We start from the raw sequence: 24315 nt of genomic DNA, 5'->3' as shown, positions 1-24315 counted from the left end.
GGCATTTGGCCTTCCACTCTGCTAGGAACCCACCCGGCCCCTAGCCTGTGAAGGCCACCTAGAGTGGGTTTCTTCCTCACTCCCTGCCAGCTCTTTGTGCTCCAGCCACGACAGCTTTCTGTTACTTGAATTCACCGTCTGCATATTCATCACTGAATTTCTGCCTTCTCTCTGGAATGCTCCCTAACCTATCTCTCCCACTCCCCTCCTTTGCTTAGTAAATTCCCACTTTTTAAAAAATTAATTATTTTATTTTTGGCTGCATTGGGTCTTCGTTGCTGCACACGGGCTTTTCTCTAGTTGCGGAGAGCGGGGACTACTCTTTATTGTGGCGTGCGGTCTTCTCATTGCAGTGGCTTCTCTTGTTGTGGAGCACGGGCTTTAGGTGCACAGGCTTCGGTAATTGTGGCACGCGGGGCTTCTGTAGTTGTGGCGCACGGGCTTAGCTGCTCCATGGCATGTGGGATCTTCCTGGACCAGGGCTTGAACCCATGTCCCCTGCATTGGCAGGCGGATTCTTAACCACTGCACCACCAGGGAAGTCCTCCCACTCTTCTTTCAGATCTCAATTCAAGCATCATTCCTTCCAGGGAGACTTCCTGGACAACTGCAACACCTCCCTGTCCATGCGGTTCCTTTGTTATATGTCCTCAAAGAACCAAGCTCTCTTCCTTTCAACATTTGAACCCAATTTGTATTATACATGCCCACATGTGACTATTTGATTAATACCTACCTCTCCCTACTGGAATGTAACCTTCAGGAAGGTAGGGACAATGATTATTTTTGACCATATTTTACTCGCAAGAGTAAGCACAGTGCCTGGCAGATAGCAAATGCTCAATAAGTATGTGGAATAAAAGTTGAAAGTCTGTGGCACATAAGGGAATTGAGACTTAGGACAGAATCCTTCCTATTTTGGGTTTTCTTATGTAGGCACAGATGTTTCCCCTTATCACTATAGGAAGTATTTTCTCTTCAATGTACTGATTACCCTGTATGAACACTATGTGAAGTATTTCTAGTAACTGCTCCATAAAGCTGGATTTTCAGGTGTTTTTTCATTTTCTATTCCTCTCTCTCTTCCTTCCTGTTTTTTCCTACTTGTATGTATTTACTACATTTTCTACGTTAAATATATATTACTTCAAAAAATTAATCTGGGAAAAAAATCTGAAAGTAATTCTTCTTAACTTTAAAGTAAGGAGCTTTTGGGGTCTTGATGCTGGAATCAGAGGGAAGGAAACAAAATCCTTGGTCATGACACTTGGTCCAGCAAGGAACAATATTTGCATAGGATTAATAACATGAAAAACACTTTTGTCTTTTTTCTCTTTTTTTTTAGGCTACACTTAAGGAACAAATCACAGATGCAGAACAAAATACAAATGTTACAAAAAATAAAGCTGTCGGGGCTTCCCTGGTGGCGCAGTGGTTGAGAGTCCGCCTGCCAATGCAGAGGACACGGGTTCGTGCTCCGGTCTGGGAAGATCCCACATGCCGCAGAGCGGCTGGGCCCGTGAGCCACGGCCGCTGAGCCTGTGCGTCCGGAGCCTGTGCTCCGCAACAGGAGAGGCCACAACAGTGAGAGGCCCGCGTACAGCAAAAAAAAAAAAAAAAAAATACAGCTGTGCCAGTATAAAAGTAAAAGGGTAGCTGACAGGAGGTAGGAGGTAAAAGTCTAGGAGTGGAAACTAGGACTGTTAATTTCGAGTCAAAATACTAAATAATGTTACTGAAAGAAGCAACAGAGGTGTAAGTATATTATCTCTGATTACAAGGGAAAACAACAGAAGTAATAAAATGTAACATAATCAAATACTGAGAGGAAGAGAGGGAACAGATGTAAATGAGCTGAAGTCTTATCTTTCCAACTAGGGAGAAAATAAGTATTGTTTAAAGTTGCTCATGAAGAAATAGAGGTTAGCCTCATATTACTAAGCATTATGGAGATACCAACTAGAAGAACTAGAAACAGAAAGGATTAAAGCAGGTTGCCCTGGGGATTGAGATGCAGGTGGGGAGACGTGCAGCGGAGCCAAGAACGATCTTTTTCACCATAAGCTCATCTGTACTATTTGATTTATCGTGTGCAGTTAAGAACAGTTTAAATGAAACAAAATGAAGAGGCTGGATTAAATGGTCTGTAAGGGTCCCTCCCCTAGGCTCTGTGCCAGGTGCTTTGTACCCATTGCCTGCTTTACATCTCTGAGCATCCTGTGACATAGCTCTTACAATTCCCATCCTACCTGTGAGGATGCTGATACTCCTGGGGAGATGGAGTGTCCCAACCAGGTCCACACAGTGATAAGGAAGCAGCAGGGCTGACACCGAGACCCAGGGCCACCTCACTTCCACACCCACTGCTTTCCCATAGTTGCCTATGCAGCCAAAGCCTTGGGAAGCTTGAAATATACCCCCCGTCCCCATTATACATACACTTTATGAAAAACACATTCACTTATTAAAAATAGAGACAGGAGGAAATTACTTTAAAATCTCACTACATGCGAAACGTTTTAGCCTCACTCCTATCTGATAGGATCACATCATTTGTTGCTTTATTTACTAGGCTTTTGGTCCTATCAACTAACATTCTTTAAACTTAAAAATTGTGACATACATAGGCAGTTTGAAGAAGAATGAAAAGAGTCTTGTGCCATCTTCTAGCTGAAAAACAGGCAATTACTGAAACCTCTGCTCCCCAAACTCCAGAGGTAATTTCTATCCTGAATTTGTGTAGACAATTTCTTCACAGGCAACTAATTTTTGAAGTTCTGCTGGTGTGATTCCAAGGTAAATAACCAGACCGCTCATGTGGTCAACCTATCCCTATAAATTCCTTCTTCCTCAGCCCTCCCAAACCACATCATTCTTGTCCATCCTGCAAAGCCCCATTCGAGATTCACCTTCTAGGACTCTTCCAAGACCCTTCAAGTCTACAGGAGTTTTCTTTTAAAAAACTGATCAGAGCCCTTATTCATTCAGGTCCCTCACCAAGCTGGTTGAGCTCTCTAATCCAGCCCCAGCCCAGGGTGCTTCTGAAGAAGAATCAGAGCAGTGTCTCCTATCCCATGCAAACACTGATCAAGTCCTTTCGGAGGGACTAGCCATACTCAGGACCTGCATTCTACCTGCTATGAAAGGCCAATAAGAGGAATATAGAGAACATGGGTATAATACTATCTAGAGACCAAACAAGGACGTCCCAAATTCTCAACACTTTCATTCTAACTAGGACATAGCCTGAGCAGAAATTAAGCCATTCATTCATTCATTTATTCATTCAGCAAATAGTTCGCATCTGTTATACCAAGTCTCTCTGCAAGGTGCTGGAGATACAGCAGTAAGTGAGGCAGACCTAATGCATGGTCCTTACCAAGATGAGGAGGAAAACAGGTAAAATGGGTAGTTCTAGTTAAGTGCTACAATTGGGGTACTACAGGAATATATCATAGGGGTAATCAATCCGAACTTCTGGGGAGAATGATAGGGAAGACTTTCTGGAGAAGGAAATGCTAAGCTGAGACCTGAACAAGTGTTGGACAGGTGAGGAGGGTGAACAGCACCTGTGAAAGGCCCCAAAGCAAGAGGGACCACAGTGGGTGAGGGGTTGACAGCTGAATAAGACTGAAGCTTTCAGTGCTGGGGGAAGGTGGCATGAGGTGAGGGGGGCGGTGAGCAAGAGGCACAGCAGGAAGGATCTTGTAAGCCTTGCTCAGGTGTTTGGATGCTATCCTGATGGTTTTAATCAGGGAAGTGGCATGATCACATCTGCAGTTTCAACTTTTGGCTACAGGAGAGAAAGCACCGGGGGAGGGCAAAAGGGGTGTTGGAATAGGCCAAGCAAGAGATCGCAGGGCTGGAGCAGTGGCAAAGGAGACAGAGAGCTGGGAACAGATATCAAAGACCCAACTACAGACTGGATATGACAGCAGAGAGAGGGAAAGTACACCCATGCTGAGCTGTTCTCAGGCTCAGAAGACACAGTGAGTTTGCAGGCAGGAGGAAGCTAAGATCAGATCCTGGCAAGGTGAATTTCTGTGGACATTCAAGAGAAGATGTCTAAAAGGCAACGAGGCCCCCCAGGGTCCACAGAGTGGATCTGAACTTGGGAGTCATCAGCACGAGGATGGAAACTGACTCCAGGAAAAAGGAATACACAAGTGCAAGGGTAGATGTGAGTAGGTGCTTCTCCAGGTGACCAGACCTTTCCAGATATGTCAATTCCTCTGACTCTATGAGATCAAAGAAAGACAAGGTGCAAAGTGGTACTTGAGATGAAGGGGAGACTGATAAATTCTGGGCACATCCATGTCTACCCATACACACCTGAACGGGGGTGGCCACCTTTCCAGCCAGGTGTGAGGCAGAATGCTACCCCTATGCACTTGGGGCTCCTTCTTCCTTCCTTCCCCTCAGCTCACCAAACATCCACTGAGTGCTTACTGTTTTCTGACTGGAGTGGGGCCTGGATGCTGCAGGAAACATGATGACAGGTAAGACTGGAAAAACTAGATTTTAATGAAGTTTATAATCTAGTAGGGGAAGAGGGTTAAAGAGACCTGTGACTGGGAAATAAACAGAATCACTAGGTGCAAAAGAAGTCTGCAACCAAGGGCTCTAGAGACTCGGAGGAGGGAGAAATAACACCAGGTGTCTTGCAGAGAACAGGCATTTGATAGTGTGCTGAACACGAGAACTGGGGGGAATGAGGTACTGATGGCCCTGAGATGGGCCTGGGAGGATGGGCAGGAAAGGTGCAATCACAGACAGAGGGAAGATAAGATCGGAGATGAGATGGCTGGTGTGTAGAGAGCAGGAAATCATTTGCTCAGAGGGCAGGTAACGGAGGGGTGGGCTGATGGGGCTGCAGGCAGTCAGACCTCTCAGCTTTAGGCGACTTCCAGGGAAAGTGAGTCAAAGCATCCTTGCTGGGCTGTGGGAAGAGGAGGGAGGGGTCTCTGGTAACCTCATTTCACACAAAGGCTCTGGGAAGTAGGGACCTAGCCCCAGCATTTTGGGGGTGTAGAAACTAAGGCTCAGGGATTCAATCATTTCCCCAGAGGCTCATAGCTGTCAAGCACGGAGGTAAGACTTGAATCCAGGATTTCTGAGTCCAAAGATATACCCTTTCCAGGAGAGTACCTGGGAATCAACCCGAAATTTTGGGCTGAGGGAGCCTGATGTAACACACCCTGGCCTTCCCCTCTGCCTCTTGATGCCTTTTTGGTCTTATTCTGTGTCATTGTCCCTAGACTCAGCAAAACAATTTCTCTAAGTATAAGGCGCTGCATATTCTTTTGGATATAGGCAGGGTATACGGTAATACTTACCTAATAAAGAAACGTGTGATAAGCTATAGCTGAGACCTCTCAGAATTCTCTTGCTGATCTAGGTCTGGCTTGACCTGCGCTGGGGCTAGGACTTTAGAAAAGATGATTATCTTTTCTAAAACCAACCTTACTCTGCTCTTTCATTCTGCTCTGCTGAATGGACATAGGTCTTTCTTGAGAGGACAAAAGCATGAGGACTTCCGTGTGTCTGTACCAAGTCTCAAGTTGGGAATGTTGATTTAAAAACTCTAAGTGACCAGTTAGAACCTGCTGGGTGCAAGATGTCCTCATCATCTGAGTTCCCCTTACTCATCATGAAGCCCAGCAGACCGTGCCACCCAAAACACCTCTTCAGAACCACTGGACTGCACACCCCAAATGCTGGGTGTTGGGAGAGGCTGGGCCTGCAATACGGCCAATGCAACAGCAAAGGCCCCAGGGAACTATGTTCATTGCAAATCACTGGAATGTGAAATTAGCAAATTCATGGACTGGGAAAAAAATGGAATTAAGTCTCAGTTTTAATTGGAACAAAGACCCACAGTCTTCCTTCTATCTTACTGCCCTGAAACAGAAACAGCTGACTGGTTAATAATACCTCGTTAGCGTCCTATGTCTTGCCGTATTGCCTTGCTATATGGACTGTACATCTGACCAAGACCAAGAGGAAGTGGGTACTTCAGCTGCCTCCCAGATACCTAAGTAGGACAAACTCCAGTGCTAGAACGTCAGGACAATGGAGCAGTCTCCAGGGGTCTCAGACCACTCTATTTTTTTGGGAGATAAGGATTTGTTTATTTTTTTGGGGGGGGATCTCTAGCAGAGATAACAAAAAAGTATCACCCAGGGCTGCTGTGAATGGTTTATGCAGATAGTGTATTGTTCAAGGGTATCCCATCCTAGGGGATGCCAAACATATCATAAACATCAGAGATCGATTGTTTATAATGATTTTCCAGCAGATGTATTTTGTTCCATACAAACATCAATATATTATAAAAATAATTCAAAAGAAGGAGGTGGAAGATCTTGAGAAAGGATATCTCTTCATGATTTGCCTGAAGGCAACATATGTGCTAGTGATAGCCCCGGGGTCATCTCATGTACCAACCATGACCGAGAGGCAGTGGATGCTTCTGGAGAGGATTCTGACATCATACTTGGGCTCAGCAGGATGGATTATTAATATCTGCCTTGGGTATAATAGGGGCAATGGCACTCAAGCTACAAATTTGTTATCCCTGACTTCTAAGGTCCATCAACAACAACATTTTAATCACTTTACACGTGTTATTTGACTTGACATTTGTCATTTTCTTCTGGAAATGCATCCAATACTTAATTCACCCTCTAGGAAAAGACTATCCTTTGAAAAACTATTAATTTAGTGGACATAGCTTTTTTTCCCAGATATACTGAGATCATTAACATATAATATTGTGTAACTTTAAGGTGTATGACGTGATGATTGATACCCGCATATACTGCTAAATGACTGCTGCGATAGGTTAGTTGATACATTCTTCACCTCACACAACTGCCACCTTTGTTCTTATTGTTGCGGTGAGAACATTTAAGATTTACTCTCTTAGCATCTTTCAAGTATAGAACACAGTGCTGTTAAATACAGTCACTGTGCAATGTGTTAGATATATTTTTAAAACTGTCACTCTAGCCCCTTTCTTTCTGGCTATTTTTGAAAAAATAGAAGATGCAGATACATTTTTGTTTATAAAAGGAAAAATGTATAACCCCATCATCCAGGGGTCATCACTGATAACCTCTGGGGTTTATCCTGCCAGGTTTTTCCATGCATAAAACATTTAAGCATTTTTAAAATAAGAATGGAATATAAAATATTATTCTTCTGTAATCTATTTCTATCACTTAGTGTATACTATCAACATCTCACCAAGCACAGTACAGAGTTTCTACTTCAATGTTTTCCTTTGGTTTGTTTTTGTTTTTGCCTGGAGGTCTTTTAGTTCCCCCACACCCTTTCCTGAGTGATCTTACTACTCCTCAAAACTATTTGATGGACTTCCCTGGTGGCGCAGTGGTTAAGAATCCGCCTGCTAGTGCAGGGGACACGGGTTCGAGCCCTGGTCCGGGAAGATCCCACATGCCGCAGAGCAACTAAGCCCGTGAGCCACAACTACTGAGCCCGTGTGCCATAACTACTGAAGCCCGCATGCCTAGAGCCCATGCTCTGCAATGAAAAGCCACCGCAATGAGAAGACTGTGCACCACAATGAAGAGTAGCTGCCCACTCGCCACAACTAGAGAAAGCCCGCACACAGCAATGAAGACCCAATGCAGCCAAAAATAAATAAATTAAATAAATAAAAATTAAAAAAATTCAACTATTTGATAAATGAATACCCACCAATGAACTGGCTTGCACAGCATTATCTTTCTCCCAAACAGTCTCAGCAGACGTTGTATTTTAGCGGGGCTTCTAAAGATCAGATAATATTTCAAATCAACAAATTAAGTCTCTAACAGGAGAATTTCATATACTGTGATAGAAAGCAGAAGAGATGCTTTTGTTTTGGGGGTGCTCTTAGTGCCCCTTGAATCATAATGCCAAGGGGGTAAATGTGAGCAAGCAATAGGGTAGAAGCCAAGGATAGTAAGATTCAGCCTTGGTCCTGGTGCAGATCTTCAAGGTACCTCAGATTCCTTATCTCTAGCCTGACCTTTAAAGTCGGCCGTGTGCTTGATGTGGTTGGAGCGTGCAGCCAGGGAGAGAGTGCTAATAAAAGATGAAGTCGGAGGAGAAGGTACAGCTGAATAATCTGGGCCTCACAGGCCAAAGTTGGGAGTTAGAATTTTAAGTACAATGACAGCAGAAATTAACAAAACATTATACATCAACTATACTTGAATGAAATAAATTAAAAGAAAAGATTTTTAAGTACAATGAGAAGCCACCTGTCAGTTTTAAGCTGGAGAGTTGCATGATTTGATTTACAATGGTATGAAGATCCTTTTTGCTGCTACATGGGCAAATCAGCTGTCTTTTATCCCCTAATGCTTTACCTACTAGTAAGTTCCACCTAGAGCAAGAATGGAAAGGCAGTGACGCTCAAAGAAGCTGGATGGAAACATGTCTCTTAAGTTGAGCACAGGGAGAAGGCATTACTGTTTTCTTTTCTCTCAAAGACCTAGAAGCAGAGGGAAAGTCTCCCTACCACGGGCCCCTGGGAGGAGGGCAGCCGACAGTGGTGTCCTGCGTGCTCTCCCAGCGGTGCTCACAAACCCGAGCGGCCTCCTTCCAACTGGGGCTGGCCAGCTTCCCCAGCTTTGGCTTCCTATGATCCTGAACTGCTATTTCCTGCTCACAGATCAAACAGATGGGCAGCATGAGAGTCGTGGCTGAGTTCAGCACTAGCAGATGCCTCTATAAATTGCAAAAATGAGGTCAGGGCTTCCCTGGTGGTGCAGTGGTCGAGAGTCCGCCTGCCAATGCAGGGGACACGGGTTCATGCCCCGGTCCAGGAAGATCCCACATGCCCCGGAGCGGCTGGGCCCGTGAGCCATGGTCGCTGAGCCTGCGCGTCCGGAGCCTGTGCTCCGCAACGGGAGAGGCTACAGCAGTGAGAGGCCCACGTACCGGAAAAAAAAAAAAAAGAAAAAAAAAAATGAGGTCAGAAGTAGCTCTGGGGCATATGTTACCAAGAGTAAATCTCACCAACTAGCGCAAGTAGCTAAAAAAAAGCAAAAGCCCTCATAACTTTTCTTCCTCTTTATACATCATGTGACCCTTTTTTGTCTTAACTTTCCAGATTCCATGATTCAGTTTCCTTCACACACTCCTCAAATTTGTGTTATGAAAAATGTTCGACATACAAAATATTTGAAAGAACAATGAACATCCTTATACTCTTGATGTAGAGTCCCAATGAACATTTTGCCGTATCTGCTTTGACTCTCTCTGATTTACTGAATCATCTGAAAGTAAGTTGAAGCCATTGCATCATTCAGCCTTAAATACTTCAGCATGCAATTCCTGAAAACAAGGACATCCTCCTACATAACCTCAATATTATGATCACCTATATTAAAAAGTTCCTGATATAATATAACATACTAACATTTCCTGGTTTCTCTTAAGCTGTTTCTTTTATAGCCTTTTTTGGGGGATCTAGGATCCAACCATAATGAGTGTTCTAAAGTGTGAAGACGAAGCAATTTCTCTACCAAAAAGTATTCCAGTGATTCCCTCCTTTGGGAACCGCTGTGTGCTCCTGCTTCAGTACAGGGTCCTCCCTGGGAGGAGCTAATGAGTGACAATTGCTACACTTACCAAGTGCCATTTACTATTACTTTTGCTTAGGACAACCCCTAACATATTACGATTCTGAGAGTAGTAGTTGTTAGATGATTAGTAAGAGCTAAAATTGCTCTCTGTCAACAGAGCAAGTAAAAATGAAGAGATTTTTGAAGTCAGGATGCAAAAATACTGTATTGTAAGGAACGCACATAAAAATTCAAGGGATGAGTATTTTATTTTTGTATTGCTTTCAGTCTTAAAAATTTCCTTTTCTATCTTACTTAATTTAAAACTGATGAACTATTAGGGATTTCCATGAAATACCACAAAACTTCATGTTCCCAACTCACTCTAGGGGGCTAACTGGGCATTTGACTTCTCTTGGTTAACAGATAACCATAAAGATTCAGGATACATATTTAAAAAAACAGGGTCAGTGTGATCCTACGCGTGTCAGATTCCTGTAGAACAGCATTAGACTCTACCTTTAGCCTGTGTTTCTGGATGAATGACTACATACCAGTTTTAGCTGATTTCCTAAGGGGAATGATCAAACCATTTTCAAAACAGTATTTTCTTAAATAACATTCTGAGTCTTGAGGCAACAAAGACAATAACACTAACACTTTTTTTTTTCTTGTCTTTGTCAAGTGAGCGTGGAGAAATGAGCTGGAAAACTAGAGGTGGGGCACCCCACAGGAATCCCCACCCTGGCTTTCCCGCAGGAAGGGGGTGGCGGGGGACAGGTCCTGACCAGAGAGCCCAGCGGTCTAAACATTCCCTTATATGGATGCACATAGATGTCAGTGTCAGTGTTTCCTGCGTACTGATGTTAAGCCCCAAGGATACAGGGCGTGTGGAACAGCCATGAAATGAGGCTTCCCACATCCACCACGACCCTCCTTTGCACAGAAAGTACGAGCTGCAGCTTCCAGCCCCTCAGTGGGGACTCCAGGTGCAGTGGAAAGTTCACCTGAGGCATGCTCCATCTGGTCCTGCTCCGTGGGCCCCTCACTTCCAGGAGCTCTCTGTAGCCCTGGCTGAATAAATCAGTAATTTAATTTCATCTGGTTCCGTGTGTGTGTGTGTGTGTGTGTGTGTGTGTGTGTCCGTGTGTGTGTGTGGTCTTTCCCCACCGATCTGTGCCTCACTTGAATAACGCTATATATTACTTACTATGTCTCACCTCCACCCCCCGAATTGTCAAGGGGAAAATGAATTATTATTCTGGATCCAAATCATGTCTGGTCAACTAGGAAAGATCTACAGCCAAGAAACTGACCTTGAAAGTAGCTTTTCCTTCCCTCAAATGCATGTCAATGTCATCCAAGGTTGGCATTTTCCAAAGGGTGGGAAATGCGGGTACAGTGCAATGGAATTTCATAACAGTGAGTCACAGCGAGAACGTTTTTTCCTTTTCAGTTTCCTATTAATCTTTCTCACAAGTTTAATGAGAAAGTCTCCACTTGGAACCAGCATGTCTTACTACTTCTGTAACATTTGCTAATCTCTGTTTTTAACAGAGAGAGAGAGAGTGCAGGCCTCAAGCTCAGGGCCTAGGCACACAGCAGCTGGAATTATATCATCGTGTTTTGTTTTGATGGAATTTATTATTCTGGTTGCTTTGTAATGACAGCAAGAGAATATTGTGTTTTAAATGGAAGTGATATGAAGTTTCCTTTTAAAATAAGTTTAAGGTAAAAAGTTACTTTAAATACAAATAGGACCAGTGGTCTGCAGATATGGCAAGAACTGTGACAACACATCAACGACTGAGCTTTGGCAATACTAAGAAGACGCCTTCTAGAACAGGGGCTCTCCACCCCGGCTGCACATTACAATCAAGTGTGGAGCTTTTAGGCATTTCAGCCAGGGACCCACTGGTGAAAATTTTGTTTTCCTTGGAGTGGGATGGGGCTCAGACATCAGGATATTTTAGGAGTTTGAGTGATTTTAATGAGACCATTACACTACCTCCTGGGTGTTTGAAGATCTGTAACACTTAGTAGAGCAAACTGTACCAAACGACCCCCGAACCCTCAGCTTCTAGGCATTCTATCCACTGGGGTCTCGTCATAGAAAAGTCCCCAATACAGAAGTGAGTAACTAAGGCTCTGATTTTGTGGCAACTACCGGCAAGGTTAATGACATCAGCATAGCATATTCCAAGGACAGAGGTGGCTTTGGACGAAGGTGACTGACCGCCCCTGTCGCCCACTGAATGGCGGTATCTTGAAGATTTTAGAGGACCAACAGGCATGTCTCTGCTCATCATCTAGGATGGAGATGACATGTTCCTGCCCCCATTCACTGAGACTATAATTAATGAGCTCTGTATTTGGGGCTGAGGATGCAAAAAGGACCCTCACCTGGGAAATCTTTCCTATCGGCCCCACCCCTCCTCTGTGCTCCACAGATCAGCGCTTGTTTGATGCCACTTTTCACTCAGTTGTTCTGAAATAGGCTGGTCACTCTCCAAACTTTTTTGACCACACACTTTCATTAGTAAAATCTGAGCAAACACCTCAACTAGCACATATTTATTTGATCAACTCTAGACAGCTGTCACTGTCGAGCGCTGTGTTAATAAACAGGAGGGCTGAATTTTTTTTATTTCCTGTTTTTTTAGTAAGTAAATAGTTAAAGGCCCTGAGATCATCCTGCCCACCCCCGGGAGGGCTAGCCCTCCATATTGAAAGACAGAGGGTGTAGACGGTGAACAGTGCCATCCGGGAAGTGACGGTGTCCAGTGATCGGTGAGCCCCGGAGTCCCACACACTGCCTGGCCTGTTGGGGGGTCTCAGTCATGTCTGAAGAACCTAAGACTCTTACCGACAGACCTTTTTTTTTTTTTTTTTTTTTGCAGTATGCGGGCCTCTCACTGTTGTGGCCTCTCCTGTTGCAGAGCACAGGCTCCGGACACGCAGGCTCAGCGGCCATGGCTCACGGGCCCAGCCACTCCGCGTGGCATGTGGGATCTTCCCGGACCGGGGCACAAACCCGTGTACCCTGCATCGGCAGGCGGACTCTCAACCACTGCGCCACCAGGGAAGCCCCCGACAGACCATTTTTGCCAGGAATCTGATGAACCTAACAGGTGTGTTTCCCAGATTATGACAGGTCTGAAAGGATGTAAATATATTTAAAAACTGTAAAGCCACAGAAAGGAAAGGTATTACTGGGAGTCAAGATGCCTCCTTCCCACAAATCCTGGCTCGTTTCCAGTTGAGAAAAACACTGGGTTCTGGGTTTGGGCTGGAGGAACCACTCATACAGTCAGGCCGAGGGGAGCCACTTGATGGTGCCTGGGTATGGGGACAGAATTCGTGTGCTGCGTAACTGAGGGCATCTTTTCTCGGGGTGAGGAGCAAAATAACCCTGGGTCAAGTAGAGGTGGAATATGGAGTGACAGTCTGAGGTGGGTGGTAGAGGGTGGGCTTTTGCTTTAAGTTCCCATGCATCAGGGAGCGTGAACATTTGTTAAGCGTGGGAGTATTTCCTCTTAAGGGGAAAAAAAAAAAAGCAATAAAGGCTTACTGCACTAAATTCAAACAATAATTTAGAGTGCAGAGTAAAAGTAGAAGATTCCTAACCCCTGTCCGTCCCTGCCTCCCTCAGACCCCACAGAGGTAATCACTCTTCTCAGCTTGGTGACTGTTATTTTTCCAACTAAACAAAGTAAAACACACACACACACACATATACGTACGTATACGTGGAAAATTAATATGTTGGAATGTCAACACACTGGAATGTGAACAGCGGTTACCTTGGTGTGGCACTGTGCTTTGTTTTCTTCTTTCTGCACCTTTCTGTTTTCTAGCAATGAATTTATTTCAGTGATGCAATAAGAAAAGCAAAATGAAAGAAAAGGGACGATAAAGTGGAAGCAGGAGATAGAGGGGTCACACATGGAGCTGGAACTAAAACAAAAATAGAAACAAAAGCCAACAGAGCAATCTGCAAAGCTCAGGAGAGCAGCTCTCTGGCCCTGAGTATGTGAACCGTGAGGATCTTGGGTTCTTGTCTCAACTCCTGCACTAGCTGAGTAGCTGTAGCTCTGAGAAGGTTATCTCCCTCTCCGGGACTCAGTTTCCTATCTGCTAAATGTGGAACTGGGATTGTACCAGATCAGTGGTACTCAGCGGGGGAGGTTTTGTCCTCCAAAGGAATATTCGGCAATATCTGGACACATTTTTGGTTATCGTAACTGGGGAGGTCCTACTGGCATCTATGGGGCAGAGCCCAGAGATGCTGCTCGGCACCTTGCCACGCACAGGACACGCCCCACCACGACGGAGTATCTGGCCTCAAACGTCAGTGGTGCTGATGTAGAGACACCGGCCCTGGATGGCCTCTGACAGCTCTCCCAAATCTGACCATTCAGTTCTGTGAGTTTGGGCCTGAACTGTCCTCACGTCCTGTAAAGATAAGTAATTCTCTCACGACCGACCACTATAAACATGGCTCAGTCTGCTATAGGGAGGAGAAAATAAATAAACAACAGGCCCAAAGGCAGGGAACACTCTCAAAGTCCTGAGTGGGAGGCTCTGCAGACGGAACGGCTGTCTCCGCAGGGACTCAGGCCCTCTCTCGCTCCCATGAAAGAATAGGGCCCTCTCCTGGTGTGCGTTGGCATAACAAACAATGGGCTGGTGGCTCGAAAACCACACAAAATTTGAACAGAAACTTGGTGATTGTGGAATAGTTCCCTTATGACTTCTCAGGGTAAAAGATACTAGAGGAAATTCTAGTCATTAGGAATGGAATTTCCTTTAAAAACACAACAGCCTTATAAATAGATACCTAACAAATATGGTCCATTTCAGATTCGATTCAACAAGTATCTATTAAAAGCCTGCCATGACCAGCCCTTTGTGGACACTTGATAAATGACAGACACAGCACTACCACTGCCCACAGTGAGGAGAAAGAGGGCTTTTCAATCAGTCATGTGAAGACAACTTGGAAAGAAATGAAATTGAATTTCTACCTCTCACTCAACACAAACATCAATTCCAGGTGAATAATAGACTTAAAGGTCTGTTACAACTGGAAAGGCTGAACTCTAAAACTCTTAGAAGATAACATATCTTCATGACTTAAGAGTAGGGGACACTTGTTTGAACAAGTCACAAGAGCATCAATCATACAGGAAAAAGAAAAGGTAAATACAATAAACCTTAAGAACTTCTGCTCATCAGAAGACATGCCACAGAAATATATTTATAATACATGTATCTATAATATATAAATCATGTCTACCAATCAATAAGGAAAAGATAACTCAGTAATAAATAGGCAAAAATACTGAACAACATTTCACAAGAGAGGCTGTCCAAATGGGAATGCCATATGGAAAGAGACTCAGCATCATTAGTCATCAGGGAAATCAAAACCAGACTGAGATATCGCAACATATCCACCAGAACGGCTATGACTGAAAAGACAGACAAATCCAACCGGTCATGAGGATGTGAAGAAAAAACACTCTCATGCATTGCTGAACGGGAGTAGATACTGATACAACCACCTCGCATAGCTGTTTGGTAGTATCTACCGAAGCTAAACATATGTCTACACATTGATCCAACCATTCCACTACTAGGTATTTACCCAATAAAAATGAGAGCATACATCCACCAAAAGAAATGTATAAGAACATTCATAGTATCTTTATTCATAATGGTATCAAGCTGTAAACAATCCAAACATACATCCACAGTAAAACGGATGATTCAACTAGTCTATGTAGTGAGAATACTGCATATTCCATACGCAGTTGACCCTTGAACACGTGGGTTTGAACTGTGTGGGTCCACTTATTCATGGATATTTTTCAATAGTAAATACTGCAGTACTACAAGACCCGTGGCTGGTTGAATCTGCAGATATGGAGGGCCAACTGTAAAGTTACACACAGATTTTCGGCTATGCAGAGGGTAGGCACCTCTAACCCCCATGTTGTTCAAAGGTCAACTGTATTACTGTATGCTTGTTAGACCTTCATTAAAAACACCAAGCAAACAAACAACCCATCCCATAGGTATATACGTGTTTTTCTGTACTGATATTGCACCCTGAATTTTTTATAAACACCAAACTTAAAGAAAATATATCTTTGTCCAGACAATCAATCTTTTCAATTTATATTCTCTCCATCTACAAATCAATGATATATTAATAATCTGTTTAAAAAAAAGGCAAGCCACAGAGTAAGAGAAGGTATTTGTAGCATATATACTGATATGGAACCCACAACAGGACAGAACCCTGCAAACATTAGAAAAAGACAACACGAGTGGGCAAAAGGCTTCTTACTTTGTACTTTTCAGAGTCCTTCCAGTTTTTCTGAAACTATGATATACTACTGGTATTTTTTAAATTAATTTTTAGTTCAATGATAATCATGAATTTATTTCCCTTGTAAAAAATTCGACATTCCAGATAAGGTAAAAGTCCCTGTTGACCTCTAATCCTAGCTCCCTCCCTGATACCTAGAAAAAAATGACTGAATTATTTGGGATGATTTTCCTAGATTTTTTTTTCCAGTGCAAGGTTATTTTGTGAGCTTTATTTTGTTTATCTTACTTTATGGCATCATAATGTGCGACTTGTGTTGGAACTCACTTTTTTTCCACTCAGTATTATGTCTTTCACCATTTTCTACGTTGTATGTGCAAAGCCACTTTCATATTTTATTCTTTTTGACTGTTACACAGTCCTCCAGAGCACAGATGTTCCAGCTTAAATTGCCCTTCCTCTACAGACATATATTAAGAGTACCTCCTTCTTTCCTCCCTCCCCTCTTCCTATCGTTTTTTTGTTATTAGTCCTCCTATTTAATGAGAACAATCAACATGTCATTTGAATATTTAATTCCAGCTTCATAAGTTAAAAAGCTCCTGCCTCATTCTAATCTTGGGAAGCACTGTCTTAGCTTGGGGATTTCCCCAGATGTCTAAGTAGAAAGCAGAGCGCACAGCTTTGGGGAGCCCTCATTCTCTCTATGTCCCCTCCCCACCCCCATCCCCCCAAGGACTGGGATCAGTACCAGAAACCTTCGCTTTTGTTCTTTCACCTCTGCTGCTGATGTGCTGTGTGATCTCAGGCAAGTTGTACCCTCTCTGGTTCTCCACTTCCTCACTTATGCATAGAGGGGGTTGGGACATATAAACTGCTGGAGTCTCTCTCAGCTCTGAAGGTCTTTGATGTGAGTGTCCTGTTGTCCTCCGAGGTATATGCAACTGACCACCCAGGCAGGGATGCCTGAGACAGAATTTTCCTTTCCTTGTAGCCTCATCCACAGTCTGCCTCTTGGGGTCTATACAGGGGAAGCTAACCAATGCTCCTCATGAAAGGCGGCGCTGACGAGAAACACTAGGAACTGAGGCCTCAGGGACCCGCCCTCCCCCTCCATGTCTCCTGGTGCTGCTCTTCCTGTGGCCTTGAGCAGTTTCGCCTATCTTCCCCCGACCCCCGACCCCCACCCCCCACCCCGTACGCGGGCCTCTCACTGCTGTGGCCTCTCCCATTGCGGAGCACAGGCTCCGGACGCGCAGGCTCAGCGGCCATGGCTCACGGGCCCAGCCGCTCTGCGGCATGCGGGATCCTCCCGGACCGGGGCACGAACCCGTGTCCCCTGCACTGGCAGGTGGACACTCAACCACTGCGCCACCAGGGAAGCCCTCGCCTATGTATCTTATCCCTGTGACTTCTGTTGCCATAGCAACCAGGCCCACTGAACCATGTTAAAAACCTGTTAGCGCGAAGAGGAACACTTAGCTGTCTCGAGAGTCCATCTAAAGGGGTACAGAGAGGCTATTACTCCCCACAGAAGAGCAAATCAGGCTGTGTTTCAGAGACCTTCAGGTGGGACGGGTCAGAAAGAGCAGCTGGTCCACATCCCTGGCTGCAGAGCTCACTCGGTTCGAGGCAGGAATCCTCTTGGGCTCTTATTCTAAGATCTTGCTCTTACTGCTTCCTTCCCACCTCTCTCTACCTTTGTTTCACCTCCTTCCAAATTCCTTCCCTTCTCCCTGTGCCTCCTGCCTCCAAGACGACCCCTGGACTGAACAGCTACAAGTAGCCTTGCCCTTCACTCACCTTCCAGCTGCTGCTTCTCCCAACAGGTGAAGGGCCTTTAAGAAAGTACATCAGACCCCCCCCCCACCACTCTCCATCTCACAGCATCCTAAGGTTTCCCGCGGGGCCCACGCGGCCCAGGACTGAGGCCACCCACCTCTCTCACCTCAGCCCCCACCTGGGCGACATTACCTCTTCACTCCAGCTCACTCCAGGGTTCTCTCCATTTCTGAAAGACCTCAAGCTCCATCCTCTCCAAAAACAACGCAGCCTTCCTGGCACCCGTGACTCTCTATCTGTCCTGTTTCTCTGTTTATTCTCTCACAGCACGTACCATCTGCATTCACATCTCTGGTTGTTTACTGCTTCAGTCGCCTCCCTCTCCAGAATAAAAATGGTAATAATTTGTCTCTCTTATTCATGGCCATTTACGCACCACTTAGGACTGCACCTGGCAACGAGCAGGCTCTCAATACCCTTTGGTGAACGTGTGTGCGAACAGAGGAAGGCAGGAATGGATGCTGAAAGATGCTCCTGCTGCGTCCTGAGGATCACGCAACACCCCTCTGCATTACCTTAAACTGCGCCGGCTGTACCAGTCACCCTGCGCCTGGAGGGCTGGGCCCACCTGTGGACGCCTCACGGGACCAGAGCAAAGTGGAGAGCGCTGGGAGTGTGTGGAGAACGCAGCCTCTGTGAATAAGCCATGAGGCCTGGCCGGTGGAAGAGAGTGTGCTGGTTCTGTGTGGTCCCGAGAGGTGGAAGCACAGGGACTCGTGCTTTTGCCCATTACGATGACTCCGACCAATTATCTGGTTCTTACTGTACTCACTTTACATGCCTTATCTCCTTTCAGCCTTTAAACTGCGCTGCAGGGTAGAATCACTGTCTTCCACCACAACAAAAGGAGACAACACTACATGCCCTTCCCTTAGCCTGAAACAGCTGTCTCTAGTTCTCCACCAGGCCAATTCCTGGTCATTTTCCAGGTCATCTTCTCAGAGAAGTCCTCCCTTACCCTCAAGACCACACCAGGTTTTAGGTTCCCATCGGACCGGACCTGGCACTCATCCCTCGCAGCACTTGCCGTGACAGTAAACACATTGTTTCTGTGTAAACACTTGTTCAGTGCAGGTCTGCCCTCCACCATCCAGGACACGAGGCGGGGCCTGGCTACTGCTGCATCCCCCAGTGCAGTGCCCAGACTGTGGCAGCCAGGAGTTAACCATACGTCTAGGGAATGAATGGAAAACCCAGGCTCTGATGGACTGCTGAGGCCCTGCCGCTAGCGGAAGGGGTCTGGGATGGAACCCAGGCCTGTCTTGACTCCAGGGCCTGCTTCCCCCCAGTGTCCGAATGGTCGGAGTGGTCTGAATGGAATGGAGAGAAGCGTGTGCCCGCCCTGGAAGAGCACAGACTAAGCTGCAGGGCTTCCGGGCGGGGTGCGCTAGAGGGGCCTCGGGCATCTGTTGAGGTTGGGGGAGGGTCCCTTTCATCCTGGAGACATGCCAGTCCCTTGGGGTTCAGGACTCACCAGAGCTTGCTCGATAAGCAGGCAGAACAGGATGGCGTTTCCCACCTCCCTCAGACTCTGGAACACGTCGGTTTTGAGCTCTGCGTACTCGATGATGTCCTTCAGCTGGTGGTGGAAGAACTCCAGGATTCCTGGGAGATGCAGGGGGATGGTCAGCTGGAGGTTCGTGCTAATCACTATCTGCTGGATCTCATGTAATACTCATAACGATACCGGGGACTAGGCACAATTACCCCAAATGAGGCTCAGAGAGGGTAAGTGGCACGTCCATACTCACACAGCTAAGTGGCGCAGCTAGGAACGAAAACTAGAACTTTCGGCCCCAGCCCGTTCCTGCTCTGATTCATACTGACCAGGTGCCGGACATCTTGGTATTCAGAAAAAACCCCTGGTGCCAAACTCATAGTCTCCACCTTTCCCCACCCCTCAGGCCCTAAATTCAGTCCATGTGCCTTCTCTATTAGGAAAGGAAAGACTTATTTCTCTGCCCAGAGGTTGAGTGGCAAAAACTCCTATTTCCTGACTTACCTTAGAAATGTCACTTTATGCCACACCTGGGGCACCGGCCTCTTTCAAACAGACACATGGAGGAAGGAATGTAGACGTGCTGAGCTAAGGAAGACCTTTACAGCTATACCTCGCTATTCATGATTTAACTGTTCTCTCATTTGTGGACCTCTTCCAGCTTCCGGGCAGTGCTGTGAAGCAGGCCCAGTGGGCATCATTTACTTTCACTGATGGAGGATGATATACTACTCAGGGGGATTAAAAATGGTCCCAAGGGGCTTCCCTGGTGGCGCAGTGGTTGAGAGTCCGCCTGCCGATGCAGGGGACACGGGTTCGTGCCCCGGTCTGGGAAGATCCCACATGCCTCGGAGCAGCTGGGCCCGTGAGCCATGGCCGCTGAGCCTGCGCATCCGGAGCCTGTGCTCCACAGCGGGAGAGGCCGCAACAGTGAGAGGCTCGCGTACCGCAAAAAAAAAAAAAAAAAAAAGGTCCAAGGTGATTTAGTGGCAGAGGTAGGGTGCAAACCCAGTGCTCTCACAGCTTGCTGCCATGTTAGAGAAGCAAACACTTCAAGGTAGATGGCCAGACTCTCCTTCCACAGTGGGATGGGTCGGGACTATTTTCCTATCACCACACCCCGCCCCTGGTTCCCCTGGTCACCAACCTGGGGAGCCGTACTCATGCCGGGGCAGGCGGCATATCTTGGGCATGACCTCGATCAGTGTTTTCACGTATTGGAGAATGGTCCCTTGGAGCTGACAAAAGAAGAGTACAAGATGAGTGAAATAATCCACCGCTGCTGCTGCATGTGTGTATCCTGGGGCTGAACGCTGGGCTATTGGGGCATATGGAGGTTCTGTTGAGACCCGCGGGTAAGTGTTATGGACTGAATATTTGTATTCCCCCCAAATTCATATGTTGAAACCCTAATCTCCAGTGTGATGGTATTTGGAGATGGGGCCTTTGGGAAGTAATTAGGTCATGAGGGTGGAGCCCCCATGATGGGATTAATGCCCTTATAAGAAGAGAGGGGAGAGAGAGACATCTCTCTCGCTCTGCCATGTGAGGACACAGGAGAAGGCAGCTGGCTGTGAAGTAGGAGGACGGTCCTCACATGTTGCCACTGTGATCTTGGACTTCCAGCCTCCAGAACTGTGGACAATAAACATTTGTCGATGAAGCCAGATGGTATACTTGTCACAGCAGCCCGAGCTGCCTAAGACAATAGGGCACTGCTCCCTGAGAGGAGAGGCAGGCTCTCTCCCAAAGGTGGAAGGCAGCCTCCTTGCCCTTTGTAAGGAAACATAGGCCTTTGTAAGACAGAAAAGGGAATGCTCTCAGTGTTACCTTAGGCTTATAGACTTCAAGGAGGGCAATTTCTAGGCATGGGGTCCCTCCTGGGGTTGGAGTACTTACATGAGATCCAAACTAAGATCTAAAATGAAATGGGGCCAGGGAGCTATGAAGGCTGAGACAATATCTAATTAAAGCATGGAAAATTCATGGCACATTCATCCCTCCTGTGTCTCAGGAAGACATCTTTAATCAATTACCACATCTTCCTTCTTAAATTTAGTTTCACAACCTGGAACAACCCCTGGTTATACACAGCTACTACCAGAGGACTGGAGTTAAGAGGTGAATCCTGTTTGCTATTCCTGACATGGATATGCATTAATCTATTTCTCTTTTGTCATCTCAAAATTTTAAGAAAATTTGTAGAAATGTTTCAGCCTTGCTGCAGCAGTGTCCTGGGGAATTAAATGAAGGTTCAGATGGCCATAATTGGGGTGGACACAGAATGGTGGCAAAAGTCTATGGAACTCCCTCGAGGCCAGTGGAGTATTGGTAGCACCAGTCATCAAGAAATTCCAAGGGGGGCTTCCCTGGTGGCGCAGTGGTTGAGAGTAGGCCTGCCGATGCAGGGAACATGGGTTCATGCCCCGGTCTGGGAAGATCCCACATGCCGCGGAGTGGCTGGGCCCGTGAGCCATGGCCGCTAAGCCTGCGCATCCAGAGCCTGTGCTCCACAGCGGGCGAGACCACAGCGGTGAGAGGTCCGCGTACCGCAAAAAAAAAAAAAAAAAAAAGAGAAAGTCCAAGGAGGAGAAGCGTGGTGATTTATTAGAGATGTCTGCCATGGGCATGGGAGGGAAAATGGCAGCACATGTGTCATGGATCTGTCAAGCTCAAATTAGATAATGCAGCACAGGAGATGGGTATGAGCAGTCATTAGTAGGCCTTAAAGTCAAAATCAAGATTGCTGAGTTCAGTTAGTAAGTACTAGGAGTGAGCTCAGCGTCAGAAAAGGAGAGGCAAAGCCACAGGTCAGAAGATGCACTGAAATGTTACAGAGTGATAGGTAAGAGGAATCAGGGGATAAGGGCAAAGGATTCCCTGGGTGATTCCTATAGACAGAGCTGAAGAGCCTGTGACTTGATTTTCCAGGCCAGGTAAAAAGTGAAAGCAAGCCTCATTCCTCTCAACCCTACTGGCCCGTCCCAGGCCCCCTTCCTTACCAAGCTCTTGACAATCTTCAGCAGTTCCTCCATGACCACAGCGATGCCCTGGTAACCCAGGAGTCTGCAGATGGTCTTGAAATGAGGGGGTCCCACGAAGTTCCTATAGGAGCTGTAGATGTGGCTGTAGGCAATGTTGAGAGGCTGGAAAACAGAGGATGTGGCCAAGTCAGTGGTGGAGAACTGAATGGACATTCTGTGAGTCCTGGCAGGAGGTGTTTCAATCACAGAAAGGATAGAAACTTGATATCCTTGTTCTCTCACTGGGGACCCCTATGAATACATTTTGCAAGCTGCTCATAGAGAATGGTGGTCAGTGACCACAGGATCGAATGAAGGTCATCAGATGGGGCAGCAGTTCCCTAACAGAAGAGGAGAAAGGGCCTCCAGGTAAATATGTTTTTAATAGGACTCATGCTACCCACAACTGTCCACACACAAACCAGGACTTTCACAACTGAGCTATGGGATGAGGGTGAAACAAATGATTTCCTTTCTCTAGGGGCATTTTCAGTACTAGGAACTGGCTGGAAAGACCATGTGAGAACTCAACAGTTGATTCAACATTGCCTTCTTTCTACTCTGAGGCGCCTCCATCTATCACAGGGAGGTGTCTTGGGAACCAAGAGGCCTGGGAGGCAGGAGACCCCTGCTGAGTGCATGGGAAAATCACGTTGGCTTTTTGAGCCTCAGTTTCTTCATCTGTGAAATAAGGGGGTTGGATTACAACAGTGGTTCTGTAGCTTTTCGATTAGCAATTAAAAAAAAAAGATTTCACTGAAACAAGTACATGAAACAGACAGAAGCAGAGCTGCTCTGATTGGGTGCTGGGTGGGGGCCACCTTCATTGTCCTCTGGACCCCATGAGACGCTGTCGCTGAATTAGTGGAATCTCTTTAAGATCTTTCTGTCTGAGAATACAGGGCCAAAATAAAGGGCTCTGAATTGGTCTCACCTAGCTGGTGATACACTAAGGTTATCACTGACTTTGTTTTGAAATGCTGCCACTTATGGAGCACCTCATGCCAGGCTTCATGATGCCCTCCAAGCGCATTTTCATTTAATCCACACAACCAATGTATGTGATCCGTGATCCATACAATTCTTGGCCCTATTTCACAGATGAGGGAGCTGAGGCTCAGGGTGGTAGGTAGCTTGCGCAAGGTCACACAGTTCATAGGTAACTGAGCCCTGATCTGAACCCAGGTGGGTGTGATTCCAAAGGCCATGTTCTTAACCTCTACCTACAATGCTGAACTTTGGAAGCTGAATTATTACATAAACCATAACCTTTTTTTTTTAAGAAAAAACTTCACTTCTAACCTTAGTTCTGAGTATAGTTTTCCTATTGGGAATTGTAAAAATCTTGTACACAGAACATGCAAATATGGAAAGACCACATCTGATATTCTATTAGCTGAAATTCTCTGTGAGCTGGCTAATTAGAAATCCTACATGAATTAAATAGGAATTGTAATGATGCTTTTGGAGTTCTGCAAGATTCTCAACTCTGGAGCCATCAAGGGAAGATTTACTTATGTTCAGTCTAGGTTTTGCATTAAGTACATTTTACTATACACGAATTATTCTAAACTTTACAAAACAAGCATCACGATTATAGTACACCTGAATAATGAGGATACACAAGGAACACAGTTAGAGTGCCCACTAATAACAAGAATTCGTGAGGAATGAGAACACCCACTCATCCAGCACGCTGAATAATAGTTTTCTTGGTAAGCTAATGCCTATATATGGGGAGGCTTGGAATGTGAGAAAGCAGCGTTCTGCACTCAACACTGGTGTGCCGTCACAGCAAAACTCTGCCTGAGCCTGGGGAGGGTATCTCTTGCAGGTAGTTACTAAAGATTTCTAAATGGTATGGGGCAGCAGTGGTTTATGTAAGGAGGGAAAATATAACTGATTAAAAGCATGATGTTCGCTGAGTTGATGGTCAGCAAATCCTGGAGTATATGAATTGTTGAGTTTGATTTAGTCAACCATGGGGCCAGCCCATGTAATTTTCTGTGTATGGAGCCAACCATTTCACTGTCTCTG

At 45.8% G+C, this 24315-nt stretch overlaps 1 protein-coding gene across 1 annotated transcript in view; it reads right to left on the bottom strand.

Annotated features, from left to right (window-relative positions):
* CYFIP2 (cytoplasmic FMR1 interacting protein 2) overlaps positions 1–24315 on the bottom strand; it is a 133536-nt gene that overhangs the window by 19431 nt on the left and 89790 nt on the right. Inside the window, exons 24-26 of the mRNA XM_081230941.1 lie at positions 22258–22401; positions 20403–20493; positions 19232–19362 (exon numbers count right to left, since the gene is read on the bottom strand). Of these exons, the coding sequence (XP_081087067.1) occupies positions 19232–19362; positions 20403–20493; positions 22258–22401 (366 nt within the window). The remainder of the gene's footprint in view (positions 1–19231; positions 19363–20402; positions 20494–22257; positions 22402–24315) is intronic.

The sequence above is a fragment of the Mesoplodon bidens genome (genome assembly GCF_964165515.1).
Source record: "Mesoplodon bidens genome assembly, chromosome: 4".
Taxonomy (NCBI): Eukaryota; Metazoa; Chordata; class Mammalia; order Artiodactyla; family Ziphiidae; genus Mesoplodon; species Mesoplodon bidens.
The sequence above is the reverse complement of the archived record's forward strand: the minus strand, read 5'-3'. Positions and strand labels throughout refer to the sequence as shown.